This window comes from Python bivittatus, unplaced genomic scaffold, assembly GCF_059951505.1.
Source record: "Python bivittatus isolate LINGU-HERP-01145 unplaced genomic scaffold, Pbiv_v1 ctg000080_np1212, whole genome shotgun sequence".
Taxonomy (NCBI): domain Eukaryota; kingdom Metazoa; phylum Chordata; class Lepidosauria; order Squamata; family Pythonidae; genus Python; species Python bivittatus.
In genome coordinates, this window is record NW_028277035.1 from 14053358 (window position 1) to 14064317 (window position 10960).

At 38.5% G+C, this 10960-nt stretch overlaps 1 protein-coding gene across 2 annotated transcripts; it reads left to right on the top strand.

Moving 5' to 3' along the window:
* The first annotated feature begins 23 nt into the window (after positions 1–23).
* On the top strand, positions 24–9036 carry WDR83 (WD repeat domain 83). 2 transcript variants are annotated; one of them, XM_007420961.4, is made up of 10 exons: positions 24–210; positions 1189–1444; positions 1775–1895; positions 2478–2583; positions 5031–5079; positions 5163–5289; positions 5661–5728; positions 6196–6304; positions 6694–6808; positions 7500–9036. In XM_007420961.4, the coding sequence occupies exons 2-10, from the start codon at positions 1342–1344 to the stop codon at positions 7650–7652; spliced, it is 951 nt and encodes a 316-aa protein (XP_007421023.2). In that variant the 5' UTR covers positions 24–210; positions 1189–1341; the 3' UTR covers positions 7653–9036. The 2 variants fall into 2 exon arrangements, with proteins under 2 accessions (XP_007421023.2, XP_025024357.2); XM_025168589.2 differs by having other exon boundaries at positions 1192–1444.
* Positions 9037–10960: the final 1924 nt, after the last annotated feature.

Consider the following 10960-nt stretch of genomic DNA (forward strand, 5'->3'; position numbering starts at 1 on the left):
GGCCTATAAGTCCACGCTGGTGTTGACTCGAAAGGCCTTGAAACTAAAATTTCTGAACGAGGAAGAGGTGGGAGGAGGAGGAATGTCGAAGCTTTCCTTTCTCGCCTGGAGAAACTATGCTGAAAGGGTGGAACTAATGAAACTAGACTGGAGGAGTAAATTGACGAGTTGACGCCTGTATTTTCCTATAATCTTTCTTTTTGCTATTTCGTAAGTAAAAGCTGCAAGAGGTTACTAAGAAATGTGAACTATTTTCCCACATGAATAGTTCCGTGGTTCAAGGAGGCGGCAGCTGTGTAGGAAACAGATTTGATTTCAATAGCTGGCTTTGCTTATATTTCCAAAAATCGAGCTTTGAAAGGATCCCTGGTACAGCCTACCCCCCACCCCCAAATTTTCTACCTGATAAAACTCCGGAATTTAATGTCCGGAGACTTTCTATCTAACAGCATCGTCTGCTACAGACCAAACGAGGGCTGCAGATCTGGGCTGCGAAAGTCCGGACCATCATTCGATGGCAGCCAAAAAAGATTTGGCTCGCTCATTGCTGCCACCTAGTGGTTGTCCGGATGTTTGTAACCCTAGTCAAATATCAACCGCAATGTTTCTTCCCCTCCCTGCTTTATCCTGAATTTTTAGTCATCTTGCCTGATATTTTTTGGACATTTAAAAGCTTGTATCTATTCTGTGAATCTTCAGTTGGTCTAATAAAAAATTGTTTCAATCCTTGGTTCCCCCACCCCCACCCCTGATACAGCTACTATATTAGAAGGCACCAAAAATAACAATGAAATGTTGGTATAATGTCTAGAGAAGTAAACCTGCAAAGAATTTGAAAGAAGAGCATTCTCAGCAGACTTTTCTGAAAGTTTAAGGTGCCCTAGATACACTTCAGCAAGATAGACTTGTAAAGATAACAAGGAGTGTGAAATGAGACAATGCCAACAGGCTTCTCAAGAGGACTGGCATGTTGTTATTCAGCAACTTCCCAAATCTGTTTTACAACATGGGGATATTCATATTGCTTCTGTGTAGCAAATGTATACTAGATGTTTGACTTTGTTTACTAGATAGCCACTGATTAAAATAATCTATTTTGATATGTTATCTGTTGAAACAAATCTGGTTGCTCAAATCATGATTGCAACTGATAAATGTTTTCTTTGTGTCTCTTATTTTCTAATGCAGCAGTGTAATCCCAGAGGCAACAAATTCCAGAAGCAACATAGTTCTAACACATCAGTCTGCCTTAGGATATTCCATATTCTAGAGGTTTTGGTGTGGGTGTTCAGTATTTTGCACATAGAAAGATCTTTTTAGCAATCAAGCTACGTTTGTGTTATGGCCTTTCCAGAACCCAAACCCAAGAAGCCTGAGCTTCCCCAAAAATTGCTTGGTACACTAGAATGTAAGCAAGGAGCTATAAGAGCAGTGAGATTCAACGGTGAGTGTATTTTTGATTCCATAAAATAGGAATAGTAGTTTTGAGTTATTAGAACTAGGGAAAACTGAGACGCAAATTTATGTAAAAATAATAGTGTACAACTGTAAAATGTTAGTAACTCGTGAACAGACCAAGAAAACAGACATAATGATTGTGAAAAGAAAGCTCGGTGAGAGATGCATCTTGCTTGTTGGGTAAGAAAGTTTGAAACTGCAAAATGAACAGTAGAATCTGCATCATTCAAGAAGAAATTAAACAGACTGTCTTCCAGGGATTCCCTGGAATTTGCTCAACTAATGTTTAATGAGACTTGACTTTTCTTTTTACCAGTGGATGGAAATTACTGTCTCACCTGTGGCAGTGACAAGTCACTCAAGCTTTGGAACCCGCACAAAGGAACTCTCCTCAAGACATACAGTGGCCATGGCTACGAAGTCCTAGATGCTGCAGGGTAAGAGCTAGGGGAGACGGATCTGCTTGATTAAAAAAAGGAGGCATGTTGCTGTGAAATGCCTTAAGAGAGTTTAAGATAAATGGATTAGGTGATGGGGATGGGGGTCTACAAAAGTTATTATTTTGCAAAATACAATGTAAAATTCCATAGTGAAATAAAAATAAACTAAAAATAAACATGACAATAACTACTCCATAATGTAATTAACAAAGCTAGTTTATCTCAAACATTCAGTATGAAATTAAACAATTTAAGTTACTACTCTTATATAAAACTCTTTCTGTGAAGTTTGGGCAATGAAAAAAATGATACAGTAATTGTCAAGGAAATTATATTCATTAGCCATATTTTTAAAATCTTGCCCACTCATTCAAACCTTTTTTTACTGTCAAAGTGATAGGAAACTTGCATTTAAAAAACTTGAGAACCTCAGTATATGTTCTGCACTCACACATTACAGTGAAAGACTTGCATATACAGCTCTTAAAAAGAAAACTACTCTATTGATTTAGATGGTTAAGGAAAGTTATTTCTCTTGGTTTTCCCATTCCCTTCTTTATCTACCTCTGTTTTCCATAGGTCATTTGATAACAGCCAACTTTGTTCATGTGGAGCAGATAAAACAGTTGTGCTGTGGGATGTTGCCACAGGCCAAGTGATTCGCAAGTTCCGTGGCCATGCAGGGGTAAGACGTGTTTTGTCTTTTGGGATGTCTGGAAAATGGGAAGATTCATGTCTTTTTGAAACTTGAATTCCTCCGAGTTTCCATTTTAGAGGATAGCAGTAATGTGTTCTGCTTCTGAGAGCCTCAGAATGTCTGATGTTTTTTCTGGTTGGCAGAAAACCCTATGAAAGACAAGAAGTTTATAATGGGAGACACAGGCTGGATGGAATTTAAAATTAACATAACTCTTTCTGGGATAAGTCAGAAATTTTAGTAGAGACATGAATAAAGAAAACAAGTTTATAGGAACAGGGAATTGGAGGTCTCAAATGAGGAAAGTACAAGACCCCAGTTGGCTTGCTGAACAAGGAATTATTGGTCTTATACATAAGAAATGGATGAAAAAGAGTCTAAGTCTAATAGTGAATTTGCTTAGAATATTTGCTGCAATAGCTTCAGCATTTCAACATATTTTTCCATAAGCACCTCCATGATTTAAATCTGATGATATTGATTTATAACCGGTTGTGATCTTTAATTGGCTTTTTAGAAATGTGGATCATTGTAATCAGTATTTTCTAGCACATAATGTTTCACTTTTTGCTTTAATCATTGGGCCTTTATGTATTTCTTCAGCCATTGCATCATTTTATTTTCTTAAGCTTTGTACTGTACTTATAGAAAAAGAAACCTTACAAAAAGAGGAACCTTTATAAAATGCAGTCTTTTGCTTGCTCAGCAGTTATGCACACCATAAACTGCACCTGTATCTACTTATATGTGCTGTCATACAATGATAAGCCAATGCTATAAAGTGTAAGCCTCAGCATGGTCTGTAGGATTCAGTATGAGCATGACCTAAGGTTTTTTTCACAAATAGATTCAGTTGTCTTGCACTATTTGAGGGGAGACTGGGTTTAAGTTCAGGTTCTAAATAAGAAATGGGGAGTTCAGTAGCACATCTGCTCTGAGACACATAGGCAGATGCCCAGTAATGGAGTTCCTAATCCTTGGATTATGCGGGTATATTCACTTAAGGAATATACAAGTCTTTTCAAGACTTACAAAGGGTTCATCTGTTCACCCAGTGTACTCTAGTTGGATGATTAGGTCCTCTGTGCACAAAAGTCTTTGTCATGTGCATGCAGCAGTCTTTGGTCTGCTGTGGTATTTTAACTTGGGAATATGATTTTGACAGACTATTGTTCTTTTCATGAGCTAGTTAAATGGAATAATACTTTTAATATATTTCTGTTCAGTATACTTGTGTTTGTGTCTTACTGGAAAAATGTAAACCATATACATGTATATGCCTGATACTGGGGTCACTGGCCAAGGATTATAGTGGGTGGGTAATAAGTAGGAGTGGTAAAAAACCTACAGTATCTGATGAAGGGAGTAGTTAAAGAAAAGCATAATACCTAATAGTTATGAAACTATGTAGGAGGTTTGACTAGCTGGGGTGAGGGATGGAATTACAGCTGTGAAAACATTTGAAAGATGCTTTGCAAAGGTACATAGGTGTGAACCAGGCATCTCTCCTTGAAGTTGTCTGTGAGCATATACAGACAAAAGTTCTACTGGGTCAGTTGGCAAAGCAGAGTAGCTCTGAATCCATATGCATGCAGTGACAACCAGGGAAAGATATTGAAGTGGTCATGCTGAGCTTCCTGGTGGATATGGTTGCCTCAGCAGTTTGAAAAAGGATGCTTCACACTAATGCATTTTGCCCTCAAATGCTTTGTAAAGCTGTAGATGAAATAATAATGGAGAGCAATGTTTGGAATTCCAGCTACTGCAAAAGTTTGCAATGCAGTGGTACCTCGGTTCACGAACTTAATTCGTTCCGCGACTCTGGTCGCGACCTGAATCAAATTTTCCCATAAGGTTCAATGTAAATACCGTTAATCCGTTCTGACCCCTACGAATTTGGTCCCCAACCGATTTTGGTTGTGACCCGAATCAAATTTTCCCATAAGGTTCAATGTAATTACAGTTAATCCGTTCTGAACCATTTTTTTTTTTTTTAAACCACAAAAATATGACACAAAGTACAGTACGAAGAGAGAGAACGCTAACCTTGCTCGACGCGACTTCTGGCGTGGAGGACAGGAAGGCGGGTGGGGAGGCGGTTATTGCTTGGAGGGAGAGTCGTCCTCCCTACAGGAAGCCACGACCATGTGTCATGGCAGGGAAAATGGCCGCGGATCCTGTTCGTCACCCGATCTGGCATTCGCGAACAGAAGCAAAATTTTGCGAACGGTGGTGTTCGTGACCTGAATTGGTCGTGAACAGAAGTGTTCGTGACCTGAGGTACCACTGTACTTGAAGTGTTGAAGGACACTGGGGAATGGGAAAAGAGAATGCAGACTTGTACGCACTGTTCCACTCCCAAGAATGGAAAGTTAGATATAACTTGGGAACAATAGCAATCCCTAATCTTTTTATACTTTCTTTTTAATGGACAGAAGGTAAATTGTGTCCAGTTCAATGAGGAGGCCACTGTAATTCTTTCAGGTAAGAAATCTTGCCTTGCCTTCCATGTTGCTTCTAAATTATTCATCCTAGCTTTATTTAGTATGCATCTTGCTTTCCTGCAGGTTCCATAGACTCCAGTGTCCGTTGCTGGGATTGCCGCTCACGCAGACCAGATCCCATCCAAATTTTGGATGAAGCCAAAGATGGCATCTCCAGCCTGAAAGTCTCAGACTATGAAATTCTTACAGGGTAAAGAAGAATAGGATGAAGTTTGAATTGGAAAGGGCAAATTTGGTGCTCTGCTAAGCCCAGAGTAGATCCTTTTAGAGAACATGTTAAATATTCTCAACCTTTCCATGTGTGCTTTTATTTTTTAAAAATAACTTTCTTCCTTTTGGAACAGAAACTAAAATAAAGTTTCTGCTAAAGGATGAGAAGATGAAACTGTAGACTATTGTATTGGGAACTTTAACAGTTCCATAATCCAAGCTTCCTCATAGCAAGTCTTATGGTACAAGGACATACATGTTTTGGTTTGCGAACAAATATTTTTGAAGTGCATCATTTGAGATTTCAGGGTCAGAGTATTCTTTTAACAATGTTGCTCTGTTCTTTCCCAGTTCTGTGGATGGACGTGTCCGACGCTATGACCTCCGTGCTGGAGAGCTCTACTCAGACTACATTGGAAGTGAGTTTCATATATGGAATATCAGCTAATCTGGTGAAGTAAGAACATTTTCCAAGTTGTCACTCTATGGTGGGATATGGTGCCTTTACCTGTCTTGTGCTTGACATGTAGCTCATGTTTTTTCATCTTCTCTTCAGTAGATTTCCATTAGGTTCAAACTGAAAAGCGTCTGCAAGGATATGAATTGTATCTTCAGGCTTGCATCCACATTTGATGATTATGTGCCATCAAGTCCCATAATCATTGTCACTGTCAACTCATAGATTTTCTCTGTGATGCATCCACATACTCTCAAGACAATAGTTAGCGCATACTTGGCATAATCCCTGCAAGTCACTATTCCTCCCTTTTTCTTTTTGAGTAGGTTCTGAAGGATTTTACCAAGTTTCTCTCCTCTTTATGCACATAGACCCTTATGTCCACTGCTTGAAGCAATAACATCCAGCATTGCCATGTTTTCATTATAGGCCCCATTACCTGTATATGTTTCAGTAAGGATGGGCAATGTACATTGGCTGCTAGCTTGGATTCTACACTGCGATTGCTGGACAAGGATACAGGCGAACTACTAGGAGAGTAAGCAAACACTTTTCATTCTTAACTGTGGTGCTTCCTTTAGCAGTTGGATTAAGGTTGAATCCAGCTATTCCCAGTACAGAAGTATGAATGTGTGCTGAAGAGCAGGATGTTGTTGCTTTAAATACACGTATTTTAAAAATGCATAGACATTTCCCCTTAATTATTAAGTTAGAGAAAAAGATGTATTTATACAATAGATTTTTATGTATATAGTAAAGATCTTCTGTGGCTATGAATCAGTTTGTTTCAAATTTGGTAACTCTGTCCTTTTTTTAATTAATGTCCTACTCACTGAAGGATTGGTAGCAGCTTCAGGTAGCTTGATGGGGAAAAGGGTTCTAAGATGGGCAGGAATAATCTCCTTGTTCTCCCAATTGTATCTCCAGCTTTACCGGCCACAAGAATGTAACTTACAAGATGGACTGCTGCCTGAGTGAAAGAGACACACATATTGGGAGCTGCTCAGAGGATGGGAAAGTCTATTTCTGGGATCTGGTTGAGGTGAATGGGATTGGTTGGGAAAATCAAGGACTTTCTTCTGAGGTAGCCATGTGACTTTTCAATGAGCCAGTCATTGAGGCAGAACCAGAATTCTACTTGGTTGGAGAGGACTGTTTTTTTTCTGGAAACAAAGCAGGCAGCCACCTTCTTTCCCCAGCACCCAGTAATGATCAATAGGAAACATCAAACATCTAAATTGAGAGCAGGAATATCTGTTGTTGTTGTTTTGGGTGTTTGTTTCATTTGGTCTTAGTTGTTTAAATGGAACTACTTATAAGCAGGAGAGTAGCAGAATCAATACAGGTTTTTCTCTCCTGCCTGGTGAAATTCTTGAGCCATGTAGCATTTCTTTCCATTTAGTTGATTATCAAACATGGACAATTTCTTCTTAATATTATTCATTTAAAATAACTGGCCTTGCTCTGTTCACCAGAATGTGCTGGAGAAAAGGCTAGTGATTTATCTGTCCTAGTCCCTAGTCCAACCCTCTTCTCTAAACTCATGCCAGTTAATGAGAAGACATTGTCACAAGCAGTTGAAGCAAACCTCCTACAGCCCTGAAAGTCAGATTTTCCCCATACTTGCCTATGCGGTGATAATAGTTGTGCAGATAATATATCTGTATGTAATTTCTGTCCTCTGTGAGTTTTGTGACCCATGTAGCTACAGTTTGTCCTTTTTTTCCCCACAGGGCTCCCTTGTTCTGGCCTTGCCAGTGTGCAATACTGCTGTCCAGTCACTGTCCTTCCACCCAGCTGAAACCTGCCTGCTCACAGCCGCAGAGGGTCTTGTCCAGTGTTGGAGGGAAGAATCTTACATAGCTGAGGAAGGGGCGCCTGCCTGACTAGCATTGCTTTCATTTGAGCAGGATTGCAGATGCGGGATGATGGGCCTCTCTGATGCACGGAACACTACAGTTCTATGTACTTTGCCTTCAGGAGGAAGGATGGGACATAATTTAGACTCAGCATTCAGTCAGGCTGGTTATACAGAAGAAGCAATCTGTAAGACAGGATCTCATCCTATGGAAAATCCTTGAGCTTTCAGGACTTAAAAGTTTCCTTGCTTTGGGTGACAGTATTTTTTAATTCAGTCTGTATATTATAGCCATGTGTCCAAGTAAAATGTTCCTTTTTAAAAATTGGGTGTTTCTGGATTACAAGAAATGAAAATACAGTTTAAATGATGTATGGGTATTGTTTATTGTAAGCTTCTGTGGTTCATGTATTTGAACTATATAAGCAAGCACTAGTCCTGATTCTTCACTTGGACAAATGCATTAATTGAAAGTGTCACTGTAAGAAAATAAAGTAATCTCAAAAAGAGAGGATCAGTTTTCTTCCTGACCTTTAGATGTTTACCTGTTTAAAGATGAACAGGAAAAAATATTTTGATTGCTAATGTTCAGAAGTGCTCGGTGCTGTTAGTTATATCTGCTTGGTTAGTCAACTATCACATAATGTCTTTTTAACTTTGCATCTGAACTGGAAAAAGTGTCTTGATGTCACAGATTGTTAATGACAGTTATTGAAGAAAATGTTTTTAAAAGGCTGTTGTCCAGGAAAGGGGTGGATCAGGTGGAACATAGCTTGAACTTTTCTAGGAAGCCCATCCTCCTTCAATAGCAGTATAGCGATTTTTAAATTGGGCGTTTCTGGATTAGAAGAAATGAAAAAGGTTACATACTGGGGGGCAGTGTGGAATTCAGGCTGAATTCCAGAAATGAAAGAGAATGGTGTGAATAGTTCAAGCTACTGTTTTCCCAGGAGTGTATTTGCTGCCTTTGGATTCAAACAACTGAAGCCAAATTGTATAAATGCTAAATAAATTTAAACTCTCCTCTCAGAATTACTACATTTCAAGACTTCACCCGTTATGTAAATTAAGTAGAAACATCTTTTTTTATTGTAGGAACGTATGACATAGCATCAAGAGGTATCTCCTCCTGTGACTTCAAGATGCCCTGTGGCTACCTGCATTTAAAAATACATTTTAACACCCCACTCAGATGTTTAATTCAGATCTTAAACTACTGTTATATATTTGACGTGCTTTTGAGAAGATGGATCTCTTTACCTAGGCTGCCTCTGCATTAAAGTTGGTTGGGTTTTTTTTTCTGCTTTTGTTTTCCTTTTTGTATATACTTTTTTTTACTTTTGTTGTGTATTTTATATCTTCCAAACTGCTCCAAGATGCTTTTCTATAGGAAGAATAATAAAATTATAAGAAACAGATGTATTTTTATTGTTCAAATCTCATATTCATGCTATTCTCTGCTGCTCAAAAAGTAATTAGAAAGAGAACTGATCTCAAAGAAACCAGTCCAGAAACAAGCTACTTAAGGTCAATATGGTATTTCGGTTTCAGCTATTGTGGTTGCTGTAGTAAAAAAAGAGTTGAAGTACCTAACATTCAAGGAATAAGCCTTCCTTAATCTCATGCCTTTAAAATCCATTGAATTTACAGCTGTTACTATCCCCAGAAAGCATGACTAATCTGAAAGGCACCAGTTGAGGAAGGCTGATAGAGAAAAAATGCAAAATGCAAAAGTATGCATCACTATTGTATCTAGGTATTTTAATGCTAAATAAGATTTATAGATGACTCTACTCCTGATAAGTTGAACAATCTGCAGCAATCAACTGTGGCTCTGGGTGAGAAAGAAAATTCTATCATGTGGTTCTCTTATTTCATAACATTACTGTGTAGAAAATACTAAATGCCCTCCAAAGCTGTTCTCTTGAAATTGTTTTATATGGAATATCTTTTGCACCTCTACATTTTTTTAAATGGTTACTTGCTTAAAGCAAATAAGCTTCACATTTCTGTAGGGATCCATCTCTGGGTTGCTCATTATTACTTAATTTCTGAAGTTAATGCCACAAGTTGGTTCTTATAAATACTAATAGCTACTTGGACACAGAGAGGGGGATGGAATGCAATTAGTTACCCAACCGGGCAGTTTAGTTATTGCATCATGTCCTGTAGGATCATGTGTTCTCCCATATTGTTTAAACCAGCCTTACAGGTTGGAAACCAAAACTCTCTGTTGCTGAGTCAGTATGTAATACACAAAGGATTAATTGGAACACAGGATAGTAGAAGGCGTGGCAGGGACAACTGGCATTCTATTAGTTTTAAAGACTACTGCATAGGTATGGTGGCAGAACTATACTGTTTTGATATCTCAGACTAACCAGTTTCTAAGCATAGAAATGGGATGAAGTCAACAGTTTCTCATGTCAAGAAAATGACAGAGAACAGTGACATAATTAGCCCTTAGTATCCTCTGGCAGGACTGAATTCAGGTAGTATCTCCATGCTTTGGGCCCCTACTGCTGCACTATGGCTCAAATAATATAAGCAATAGTTAATGGCAACTGTCCTCAGGAGCAGTGGACCTTCTAAAGTCACCTTGGCCAAGATTCCCATAAAATGAAAACTGGTATCAGTAAAGATTTTGTCTCTAGTCTCTGGAAAGTAGGGAACCATATCTAATTCAGGTCCTTCTACTTTGACTCTTCATTTAATACCAGGTGAATAAAGTGATTAGGAGCAGGGTATCAATTCATTATTATGAGATAGGTCTTCTGTTCACACGCTCAGTAAATGCTATTTTCATGCAGACATTTTGATATGTACATGCTAACAGCACTCAAAGGAATCCAAGATCATTGCAGAGATGAAACAAAGTAGAAGCAAAGATGAAAATGGAGCAGTGGTGGTGGTTTTAGTTTAGAAAGAAGTATCGTTCTAAGATGTAGAAAGTTAGGAAAGATGAATCGTTTCAAAAGACCGGGGGTTGCCATTCATACTCAAAAGGTGAATGAACCAATCTTTTCCTCTAGTTAATTACGGAAGTAACTAGACCTAAACTTGTCCTGTTCTCCAAAATCAGAAAATACAGAGAATATAAGGCCATTTACCTAAAAGTAGTCTTTTATCCCAGCCTGCAGCTCTCAACATCCTACTAAGATACAAGATATCTATAGAAAAATGAGGTGTCTATATAATTGACCTTCCAATAGTGAAGTCTGGAGGAATCAAACTTTACTTCATTAAACTGAGTGACAGTAATAGGAATGCCTGCATTGCAACTATTGCTCCACCTATACTAGTAGCAAACAAATGGGTTTTCAAAAGGTTACAACA

Coding starts and splice junctions, on each gene's coding strand:
- WDR83 (XM_007420961.4), top strand. CDS start 1,342: ATGGCCTTTCCAGAACCCAAACCCAAGAAGCCTGAGCTTCCCCAAAAA. Junction 5,290..5,660: donor GACTATGAAATTCTTACAGG/GTAAAGAAGAAT, acceptor GTTCTTTCCCAG/TTCTGTGGATGGACGTGTCC. Junction 6,809..7,499: donor ATTTCTGGGATCTGGTTGAG/GTGAATGGGATT, acceptor TTTTCCCCACAG/GGCTCCCTTGTTCTGGCCTT.